The sequence below is a fragment of the Fistularia commersonii genome, chromosome 9, assembly GCF_037954325.1.
Source record: "Fistularia commersonii isolate RoL2024-O1a breed Wild chromosome 9, RoL_Fcom_v1.0, whole genome shotgun sequence".
In the NCBI taxonomy this organism is placed as follows: domain Eukaryota; kingdom Metazoa; phylum Chordata; class Actinopteri; order Syngnathiformes; family Fistulariidae; genus Fistularia; species Fistularia commersonii.
This window is the reverse complement of record NC_141292.1, coordinates 16,240,403-16,251,374: the sequence shown is the minus strand read 5'-3', so window position 1 is coordinate 16,251,374 and position 10,972 is coordinate 16,240,403. Positions and strand designations below refer to the sequence as shown.

Sequence of the window (10,972 nt, the reverse complement as noted above, 5' to 3'; positions counted from 1 at the left end):
TTTGGATTCCAGATGATGAAGAGTGCCCCCTAAAGCTGTACCAGTTCAAGATGGAGGAGATCGAGGGCTTCCGGTACAGATGCAGGGTGAGTTACTGTCTCTGATGCTTGGCCTCCTGCAGGGCTGGGGGATCCTGACCCTCCCTGCTGTGTTTCTGTTTGCAGGACGCAATGCGTTGACCAAGCAGATGGTGCGCGAGGCTCGGCTAAAGGAGATCAAGCAGGAGCTGCTGAACTCAGAGAAGTTGAAGGTGAGCAAAGTTGATCCCTGGTGGTCGGCTGTTAGGTTTAGCTTTGTCTCTGAGCCTGACCAGCCCCCCCCCCCGCTTCTTTCCCTCAGACGTACTTTGAGGACAACCCTCGCGACCTGCAGCTCCTGCGTCACGACAAAGACCTCCACCCGGCTGTCATCAAGCCCCACCTTAGGAACGTGCCAGAGTACCTCAGTAAGGCCCTCCTCCCCATTTTCTGGATGCTAACAGTGACCGCTTGTCGCCTGACTCGGTGTTTTGATTTCTACAGCTCCCGAGACCCGAATGGGGTTGTTGGACCCCCTGTCCTGCAGGAGGAGGCATAAGAGGAAGGAGACATCCCGATCAGAGGGAGTTGCCAAGGCCGTTTTCAAGGTGAGGCCGGTTGAGTCCTGTTGACCTTTAACTCTATCAGAAGAGACGATCCCCCAAAACGGGAGTCCAATCAGATATCACCAAAAATCAAAATTATTTTCAGTGTAAGTATTGGTTCAATGTGTCTTTTACAGAAGAACAGCTGTGGGAAAAAAAACCCTGAAGAGCTTTTGTTTCACGGGAGGAAAAAACAGGAAGGGCAAGACGAGCTGATCCCGGACTTTTGGAGTGGGGGTAAACTTTTCTAACTGAACTTTGGGTGAAATGTTGTGCCCAAGTCTCACGCACGTTGGATAAAATTGAGGAACATTAACTCCACCTGGACTGTCGATGTTCTACAAGGTAGCAGCTCTTGTACGATCCCGATCGATGCCTTTTGTTCTGAAACCTTTTGATTCTTTTCTAAAAATAAATTCTCCATGACTCCCTTCCGTCTGTAATGCTAACACACTCTTCTTAACGTTAGCATGTTGGCCAGTTAGCATGAGGCCCAAACTGGTAATTCGCCTCTGTTGTAAGTGTTTCATTTCCGGTTGAGTCAGATCAGCAGAACAAAACTGACCTGAAGTTGGCACCAGAGGACAGAAGCAGGACTCCTGCTCCTTTCAGGACGAGTTTCTAAGGTTCACTTATTTTCCCCTAAATAAACTTCTTAAGTAAGGAAAACAAACTGAATCTTTCCTGAAGGACACATTCTCCTGGTTCCTGCCTTTTTTTTTCCTCCAGGGTCTCCTCCCACTGTCCAAAAACATTTGGTCGCTTCATTGTCCAATCATTGCCTCCATCTGACCTTCACGGGATCGTCTACTGTCACATCAACTTACTTCCTGTTCTTCTCCCTTCATTCATAAATCTCCCTAGGCCTTGAACCTCATCGTCCTTCTACCCAGATCTTCACCATACCTCCTCTGTCCATATCCAGACCATCTCGGTCTGACTTTATCTCCAAAACATCGAACATGTGCTGCCCCTCCTTCCTGATCCTCTCTATCCTTCTCACTCCCAAAGAAAACCTCCACATATTCATCTCTGCTGCCTCCTGTCCCCTCCTCTGTCTCTAAACCAGAGAGCATGGCTGGTCTTACCACCATCTCATCCACCTTTTAACGCTCTTATCACTTGACACCTTACTCCACTTGCTCTACTTTGCTTGTACACATTTCTTCACTTCTTCTGCACACTCTCTATGAAGTTGTCCTTAAGTACATAAAATCCTGCACTTTGTTTGTCCACTCGGTTGCCTCACCATTTCACATGGGTCCCTCTCATTCACACTCGCGTATTTTGTTGAGCAAACAGCCTCTCCTTTCCAGAGCATACCTCCCACCTTCAGATTCCACCTCCCAGTATCTTCATCTCAAATGGCAGATCTTTCACAAATAAAATGGATGTGCTGACTGTAACAGATAGCCGCAAACAGACTCATCCAGGGCTGTTGTATTTCGCTGATACTTGAGATGTGGCTCCACTCATCCATTCCAGACACGGCAATTGAGTTCACTGCCATGACAGAGACAGTTATTCCTGTCAGAGCAAGGGACTGGGTATTTACATGAACAACTGGTGCACCAATGCCACAATCATTGATAGCCACTGCTCCTCACACTTGGAGTACATGACTGTCAAGTGCAGACCCTCGTCTCTACCACAAGAGTTTCCTGCTGCCATCGTGAATGCTGTGTGTATTGCACCGAGTTCCAATGCTAACTCTCCCCTTACCTATCTGCCCAATGCCACTAGCCACCAACAGAACCAGAAAGTCTATCCAGAGGTAGCCCATATGAATGCAGGGGATCTTAACCAACGATTAGAAGGTAGTGCTCCCCAAATTCCATCACCATGTTACGCTACGCTACAGGGCTGCACTGCTCCCCCATCTCAGCCTACCTTATCGTTTCCCTTCTGTTGATGGTGCCTCTCAGTAGCTGCAGGACTGTTTTGAAAACATCAACCTGGACATTTTTCAAGACCAGGATTGGGAAGTGTACACCTCAACTGTGTCTTGTTACATCTAACACTGTGTTGCCACTGTCATGGTGGACAAACAAATTTGGGTGTATCCAAACCAGAACCTGTGAAGAAGCGGAGGTCGAAGTGCTCCTAAAAGACAGGAACGGTACCTTCTCATCTGGGGAAAAAGCTCAGTTCAGGGCTGCCAGAGTCAGTATGACGAAAGGCATCAGAGAGGCCAAGTTATATAAAAAGAGGGCTGAGCAGCCCAAATGACTCCAACCAAGTGGCTCTCGTTTAAACATTTATTTATTCTAGCTGTTGTTTTACATTTTTTGCTGTTAACCTCAGCAGAGGACAAATGTTTCTTGACACTTGTCATTCGTCAGCAGTCTCTGCAGAACTCAGCAGAAAAGATTTTTCAGGGAAAACACCTGGACCATCGTGAGTGTGTGTTTGTCTGAAAAAAATAAAACACTCACTTCTAAATGCCAGTTTCCCACTATTTCTTTTCTTGTGGAGCTGCTTCTATGGCCCATGAAATCACAGGAAGATTCTGTCAGGTTTTCTTTTACAACAAAATCCACAGAAAAGAAACCCCGGTTTCCAAGTAGAGATTTTATATCCAACAAAACAATTCAATATCAGTTGCAATAAACAGTACAAACCCCAAAGTATGTCTGTTCAAGCAGAGCAACGTAGACCTGGAAATTCTGGATGAATAAACTGCTTGTGTGTGTGTTTGAAAAGCCGCCACCAGATCGCTTCAGATATCAGATGCAGAGAAGTGGTGCTGCATTCAGAGCCAGATCTCAGGATGATTTGTCAACGTGTTGTTGGGAAACGTGTCTTTCAGTGATGCTGAGTAGATGTTGGACGGAATGTCTGTCAGTTCAACTCACGTTTTTATGGAGTCAAATCCTTTTTAAATACACTTTTATAGTTGCTTGTCTTCAGAAATCCAATGTTAAACTCCATTCTAGATGTTGAACTCGTTGTTCCAAGTTTACGGCTGGACTGAAGATGACGTCTCCTCTCTTCGGCCACTTCCACAATTCATCTGAAAGCCCGAGGAGACGAGAAGAACCCTGGAAGGCAGCTTTCAGGAGGAACTCACTGAGTGCAGAGGTTGGTTTGTCCCTCAAGATGAGGAGGGTTTGGGATTGAGTTCCTCCAAAACTTCTGAGCTGCCGACAGCTGGAAGGTCAGAAACAAACAATTAGCTCGAATCCTGTTCCAAACTACAGGAGTCTTTTCCCTGCAGGAAACACCTCTGCTGGTTTCATATTTTGGATCTTCAGAGAGCAAGTCACTTCCAAAGAATTAAACTAAAAATGCGTCTACTTACGAGACGGAGGAGCTTTGGCTGAAATACAAAGAGAAGAGAAATAATTCAGCTTTGCCAGAAGAGTTTGCAGACGATGTGTCTCAACATGGCGAGGCTGAAAGTCGGAGCCTCGCACGGCTTCACGTTGGGACAAAGATATTTACAATGAAACGACATCGAGTCCAAGTCAAACATCTCCCTGTGGAGGTCTCTCACCAGACTTCTTCTTGTAGAAGACGTATCCAACGGCAACGACGGCGAGCAGAGCAACAACAACCACTGCGACGACGACGGGGAGGACGAGGCCAGGCTTTGCTGTCCAGCAAAACACAACACAAACAGTTTCTCGTCTTGAAATCGTCTCTCTGCTTCTCTGCGGTTCAGTTCTTGTTAACCAGTTAAGTTTGACTGATCCTGACTTGAACAATTCGGCAAGAAGAAAAAGCCCGACTGATGGCAGACATGAATCTGACACACTTTGGATCTGAAGATCTGGACGCTGATGGGAAACTAGAGGGTCGTTTCCTACCTTCATCCCCTGTGAGTCCAGTCTTACCGTTGCTCCTGATGGCGTCTCTGTCCAGGACGGTGACCATGTCCTCCATGACACCGGAGAGCTGGAACACACACTTGTATGCGCTCAGATCTCCGGGTGTGTCCGGGAGCTTCAGGTCAGTGCTCATCTGGAAGGTTCCATTGGAGTTGGGGAGGATCTCTCCGAGCTCCTGAGGGACCTTCTCTCCGTCCTTCGTCCAGAACAGCATGGCTTCCCTGGGGAAGAAACCGGTGGCGTGGCAGGTGACCGGAGAGGAGGGCGTCTTCTGGAGGAGATGCACTCCGGGAAGATCTGGAGCGTCAAGAGAAACAGAGTTTCTGTCAACGCCTGAACTCAGAAGAACTTCCATCCACACGGAGGAGGCAGATTAGAAAGTGGGCAGGAGAAGGAAGGCAGAGACATGGAGGAAGAAGAGTGAAGATACAAACATCACACCTTCTTCTGCTGTGGACAAATATTACTCACTGTCTCGTCTAAACTTTCAATATTTAAGAGTGAAATCAGCGAAAAAGCAGAAAGGAAGAACCCAAGAATCTGCATCCAATGAACAGAGAAGCAGGAAAGAAGATCGATTGATTGATTGATTGATTGGTTCGTGTTCATTGGACATCAAACTGGCCTTAGATGGACAATTTTACTGGAAGTCCCAAAATTGTTTCCTCAAAATCAAGAAAATAACCAAAGATTTGGAAAGAAGTCGAAACATTGTTAAGACGACGTCAGGTCATGTGATTCCACCTGTTCTCAGCAGGGAGCTCCTCCCGTAGTCCAGATACTTCTTCACCCACTCAGGACAAATCTGGGTGTGGTAGTGCTTCCTGTTTTCCTTTATGGCCTCGTCATTGTCCAACTTCTGTTTGGTGATGAAAGCCTGTGGTCTCGGAGCGATCCATGTCAGTGTCTTCAGGTCCAATGAGATGAAATCTTCTCCATCATAAGACAACTGATAAAATCCATTCACTTCTCCAGTCTCATCGTTCCACTCACAGCCAGACATCACCTGGAGAATGTGGACTCCTGAGAGAGACAGAAGCTGCAGTGAACCAGTGAGATCTCAGCACAGTCTGCTGTGTTTATTATGGGATGGACATAAACTCAGGGTGCAGAGCTGTGTGTGTGTGTGTGTGTGTGTGTGTGTGTGTGTGTGTGTGTGTGTGTGTGTGTGTGTGTGTGTGTGTGAACAAACCTCCAGTCTGGTTGAAACGCTGCTTTGCAATTTCAATGTTGCCTTTGAAGACCTGCTGGTGACTCAGTGACTTCTGGGTCTCTCTCTCCCAGAACTGTGGATCATCTGCTGAGACTTGGTCCATCCAGGCCTGTTTGGGTTCTGTTGTTCTGGTGTTGCTGTCATAGTGAGTTATTGGAACTTCATTCACCAGACCAACATACACAAACTCTGGGAAGTTTGGGACTTGAGAGGAGCCCGTGTAGAAATACTTCAGGGAGTGAATCACTGGAAGAAATATTTCACCGAATGATGAGGTTTTGGTGACTGAAAGTTCCATAAACAGCTTTAAGTTACTCAAAGATGTAAAAACACAGTGAATGATGGAACTATTCTAGAACTTACACTTTAATTTCGCAGAAAAGCAGTTCAACATTTAGTCAGAAATACTGCAAGTCAATCTCAAAGTGAAGGATTATTTCCAGTATTTTAGGAAATGGGATGATTTCAATCTGAACAGATAAAACTCCAACATTAATAGAAAGGGACTTTATTTGAAGATCTTTGCTTCTGTCCTTCCTTCATGCTGGATTTCCTGAATGTCTTCATATCTACTTTCACTTTCGTTTTGACTGATCTTAAACTCCAAACAACGTCCATATTTGCTCCCATCTCCTCTGAACTCTCACTCTGAACTAAAAACTACAGTTTCCATCTGATTCTAAAGGTGAAATATTGATGAGAAACAGGCTGAAGATCATCTTTGGACCAAACTAAACACGAGCTGCTGCGTCAGACTCTTTGAGGAAATCAAATGAAGCGAAAAGAAACGGACTTACCGGCCGTCACGCTGGACGTTCCCATGACAACCAGCACAAGTAGAAAGATCTTCATCATCTCCAGGTTTGAAGAGCGTCCAGAAGTTCACAGATTGTTGTTCTCAAACACACGCTGGTCTTCCAGGTGAAGGATCTGGAGCTCAACTGAAGGATCCACTGGGGAGGAGCTGCAACGAACCCCCGTCTGAGCCAATGAGAATTCAGATCAGGCTGAAACGTCACGGGTCGCCAGGTAAACTCAAAATGCACAGGCTAGACGCTAAAGTCGGTCAGAATGAGTCAGAATGCTTTTATGGTCATGGAAACATTGCTGTTAGTACTGTAAATGCAAAGATATAAATTATAAAAAGTATATAATAAAAAAAAAACAGTTTACATATCGGTGTGGGAAATACTGCGTTGTATGACGCAGTTGTTTTTATCCACTTTATGAGGCGATTTCATGATAAATAAAACTCATTTCGAGTTTCCCGCTGTTCCAAAGTCATATTAATACCGATCAAAGTTTCAATTGATGGATTTTCTGCTCTTTCTTTCCGTCCTGATCAAAATATCACGTCAAGCGTCAAAAACATGCGAGTTTCCTGTGACTGAGTTTGCCTCAGGGCGCCCCCTAGTGGACGCCTGGAGAACTGCAACCGTTTCTCAGTGGAAATGCAGTTTTGTGAATGAAAACATTTGTTCAGTTCAACTTTCTTCACATATTGTTGTTATTAATTATCAATGCTATTCGTCCATGTGAAGGCAGCGATCGTGTTCATGTTTTCTCATAATAATAATCACGTCTACAACATTTCTATGAAATCACAATGTCCCATTTTCACAAGACACTAAATTTTGAACAAATCCTGCACTACATTGCCGCATGTTAGTCAATATACAACTATTTTTAAACATTCTCAACACATTTTGAACCTCACATCAAGTACCTGCCATCAGAAGTCTTTCATGGACTCACTTACTCATTCACTTCAATGCAAAAAAAGCCCTGTAAAAACAGTTAATGCAACTGCATTTTCATACTGCTATCACTTTTCTTTTTTTTTCTTGCCACTGCACCTTCTGTCACTTGTTGACAGAACTGACAAATCGAAAGAAAATTGCGCTCCAGCCGTATCTACCTCTGCATAATTCGCCGTAGTTCTCTGTTGTTCTACTTCAATGCTCTGTATAAGAAAAAGAACAACTTTATTTATCTCGAAGGAAAATGTTGTGCCAGAGTTAAAAGAAAAACATAACAATAATAAATAATACTGGAAAATTGTATTGAAAAAAAAGGGGGGGATAAGAAATATGTGTGAATATCTGGCAGTTTTGACAATAAAGTTGACTTTGACCATTTGTGACAAAATCATCCTCTTTTACATCTGATAAACATGAGATTGCTCAAGTTTTGAATTCAACTTTGCAATGGCGCTGCCACGTTTCCACCGAGAACATCTGGAATCTGAAAGAAATGGTTCGGCCGATCGGACGATAAATGCAGTGCTAAAATATGAGATTACTCAACTTTTGATTGTCCGGGCCAATACCGGGAGAAAACAGCACTAAACATCTGCCTGGTCCAAAGGAGATATAAGCTTCTCAAAAAACGGAAGGTGAACAACTGACCAGTGGAAAAAAACAAAACAAGAGAGTGAACCGTAAAAGAACTCCTACCTTGGCAATGTGTGTGTTGAGTTCCCAGGATTTAGTCAGTCCAGTCCAACGTGTCCCGTTCTGCTATCAGCTACGCTACTACCTGTCTACCTGACGGGCAGGATCGGAGGGTCCGACGTCTTCGTGACGGACCAATCGCGTTGGATCTGGGTCATACGGTTGGCCACAGCTCATCCACAGTCTGCACGGACTCGCCACCTCAGCGTTCTCATTCAGGTTTTCAAATTGGTGGAAGACAGAAATACCTTCATTTTCACATTCAGTTCTACACAGAGCGCAACATCAGGGAAATTTGACCCTTGCATTTAATCCATCATGGATGAACCGTGAGCAGAAGGCAGCTAATGAGCAGCGCCAGGGGTTCAAGGTCTTGCTCAGCAAAACCTCAAATGGCCCGGTGGGAACTGAACCCAGAACGTTAAGTTCCGGGGAGAACCACTCTCACACCCTGAGCCACACCGCCCCTCAACTCCAAAGGGCTATATGCTAAGCTATCGATCTTGAAGTTAGCTGTCAGTTGTCACAGGGGGTGTGGTCAGGGAGCGGTGATTGACCGAATGATTGAACTGGGATTACATTCACCTGTTCACTGTGGCGGCTGCATGGAAAGGGAGTGAGGAGGGGAAACGTCATTTTTGTTGAACGCAAACCAACTAGAGAGTGAACATTTGGAACTGCGTGCTGTGCCTCGCCTTGTCTGTCTTGGTTGTTAGTCGTTGGAATAAACAAGGCCAGACGAGGGCATGGAAGTGGACTTAGCCTCTCCTTCACTTTGTTTTTTTCTTGGTTCGGAGTCTCTACAACTTTGTCGACAAACAAGCTACACCCAAGTGGCATCTGTGGACACAAGGATCACGTCTCACAGTGCACCACTGCAACGCCAGAGACTTGTGGTAGGACTGTATCACGCTGTGTATGTTGGCTTGAACGGAGTTTGATAGACAGCGCATCTATCGGGGAGTGCTGTTTGTATGGGAAAGTCGGCTGAGGCTATTGTTTTTCGAACACGAACTTTATTTCAGGCAGCATGAACACACAGAACGTTCGTTCTTCACTGGACACCTACAAGCAGAACAACACAATGATAGAGCAGTAGCACCATCTATTGGTAAAAGTGCTGCCCATTTACAACCCAAACACTATCCAGTGTCAATGCTGGAGGTTCAGTAGGCAATGGAGAGCAAAACATGGTTCTTGATATTATGAAAAGGCACAATGAAATAGCTAAGTTTATCCCTGCCCAAGAGAGATATTCAGGTTTTTTTTTTAAACTAAATGTTTATGTAGTTTTTCTCTAAATCAATGACAGGTACATATACCACATATAATAATAATAATAATTATAATGAATATGACCCAACCATCTCCGACCTTCTCTCCAAAACATCGAACATGTGCTGTTCCACCACATTTCCAGTCTTGGGCAAAGGTCCAATTAGGATAGCCACTGGATTTGAGGGCTGTACCAATATTTTGGACCTCACTTTTTCTGTATTCGGTGGTTGACGGAATGTTCTTGGTCCGGTGGTGTAGAATTCTGATAACCTCGAGTTTGTGTTCAAGGGGGTGATGTGAGTCAAAGAGTAAAAATTGATCAGTGTGTGTTGGTTTCCAGTTAATCCTCTGTCCTGTTGAGTATGAGTGCAATAGTCCAAGAAAGGAAGTTTGCCAACAGTGATATCTTCCCTAGTGATTCTGATGATGGGATGGACATAAACTCGGGGTGCAGAAGTGTGTGTGAACAAACCTCCGGTCTGGTTAAAGAGCTGCTTTGCAGTTTAGAGGTTGACTTTGTACCACTGCTGGTTAACCAGTAACCTCTGGGTCTCTGTCTCCCAGAACTGTGGATCATCTGCTGAGACTTTGTCCATCCAGTCCTGTTTGGGTTCTTTTCTCCTGGTGTCGCTGTCGTAGTGGGTTATTGGAACTTCATCCACCAAACCAACTTCCACAAACTCTGGGAAGTTTGGGACTTGAGAGGATGCTGTGCAGAAATACTTGATGATTGCAATCTGAACAGACATAACTTCAAGATTAATAGGATGGAAGCAATTTTATTTGAAGATCTTTGCTTCTTCACATTCTTCATGGTGTATTTCCAGAATCTCTTCACATCTACAGTTAGGCCCAGGAATATTTGGACAGTGACACAATCGTCATGATTTGGGCTCTGCATGCCACCACATTGGATTTGAAATGAAACAACTACAACAGAATTGAAGTGCAGACTTTAAGGTTTAATTCAAGGGGTTGAACAAAAATATCTGAATAGCATGTAGGAATTGTAGCTACTTTTATACAAACGCTCCTCATTTCAGGGGCTCAAATGTAATTGGACAAATAAACATAACCCCTAGTAAAATGTTTATTTTCAATATTTTTTTGAGAATCCTTTGCAGTCAGTGCTTGAATTCTGGAACCCATGGGCATCACCAGACGCTTGGTTTCCTCCTTTCTGATGCTTTGCTGGGCCTTTACTGCAGCTGTCTTCAGTTGTTGCTTGTTAGTGGGTCTTTCTGCCTTCAGTTTTGTCTTGAGCAAGTAAAATGCATGCTCCATTGGGTTGAGATTTGGTGACTGACTCAGCCATTGCAGAATATTCAATTTCTGCGCTTTAAAAAACTCCTGTGTTGCTTTTGCAGTATGTTTTGGATCATTGTCCATCTGTACTGTGAAGTGACAGCCAATCAACTTTGCTGCATTTGGCTGAATCTGAGAAGAAAATATATCCCTAAACACTTCACAATTCATCCGGCTGCTTCTGTCTTTTGTCACATCATCAATAAACACAAGTGGAAGCCATGCATGCCCATGCCATCACACTGCCTCCACCAGAAGATGTGGTGTGCTT

At 44.6% G+C, this 10,972-nt stretch overlaps 2 protein-coding genes and 1 long non-coding RNA gene across 3 annotated transcripts; 1 reads left to right on the top strand and 2 right to left on the bottom strand.

Moving 5' to 3' along the window:
- The first annotated feature begins 521 nt into the window (after positions 1-521).
- Positions 522-1,056, top strand: LOC147231386 (uncharacterized). The gene is made up of 2 exons (XR_015106623.1): positions 522-625; positions 760-1,056. It is a non-coding gene; the product is annotated as an uncharacterized LOC147231386 (long non-coding RNA).
- A 1,810-nt stretch (positions 1,057-2,866) lies between these two features.
- On the bottom strand, positions 2,867-5,042 carry LOC147231385 (class I histocompatibility antigen, F10 alpha chain-like). The gene is made up of 4 exons (XM_086152761.1): positions 4,459-5,042; positions 4,119-4,217; positions 3,924-3,941; positions 2,867-3,772 (listed from the first exon to the last, which is right to left on the bottom strand). Exons 1-4 carry the CDS (start codon positions 4,805-4,807, stop codon positions 3,717-3,719), a joined length of 522 nt encoding a protein of 173 aa, XP_086008887.1. The 5' UTR covers positions 4,808-5,042; the 3' UTR covers positions 2,867-3,716.
- A 140-nt stretch (positions 5,043-5,182) lies between these two features.
- Positions 5,183-6,638, bottom strand: LOC147231384 (class I histocompatibility antigen, F10 alpha chain-like). The gene is made up of 3 exons (XM_086152758.1): positions 6,463-6,638; positions 5,645-5,911; positions 5,183-5,475 (listed from the first exon to the last, which is right to left on the bottom strand). The coding sequence occupies exons 1-3, from the start codon at positions 6,518-6,520 to the stop codon at positions 5,183-5,185; spliced, it is 618 nt and encodes a 205-aa protein (XP_086008884.1). The 5' UTR covers positions 6,521-6,638.
- Between the last annotated feature and the right edge of the window lie 4,334 nt (positions 6,639-10,972).

Coding starts and splice junctions, on each gene's coding strand:
- LOC147231385 (XM_086152761.1), bottom strand. CDS start 4,807: ATGGAAGTTCTTCTGAGTTCAGGCGTTGACAGAAACTCTGTTTCTCTT. Junction 4,218..4,458: donor AGACGCCATCAGGAGCAACG/GTAAGACTGGAC, acceptor TTTGCTGGACAG/CAAAGCCTGGCCTCGTCCTC.
- LOC147231384 (XM_086152758.1), bottom strand. CDS start 6,520: ATGATGAAGATCTTTCTACTTGTGCTGGTTGTCATGGGAACGTCCAGC. Junction 5,912..6,462: donor AACGTCCAGCGTGACGGCCG/GTAAGTCCGTTT, acceptor TATTTCTTCCAG/TGATTCACTCCCTGAAGTAT. Junction 5,476..5,644: donor GCGTTTCAACCAGACTGGAG/GTTTGTTCACAC, acceptor TGTCTCTCTCAG/GAGTCCACATTCTCCAGGTG.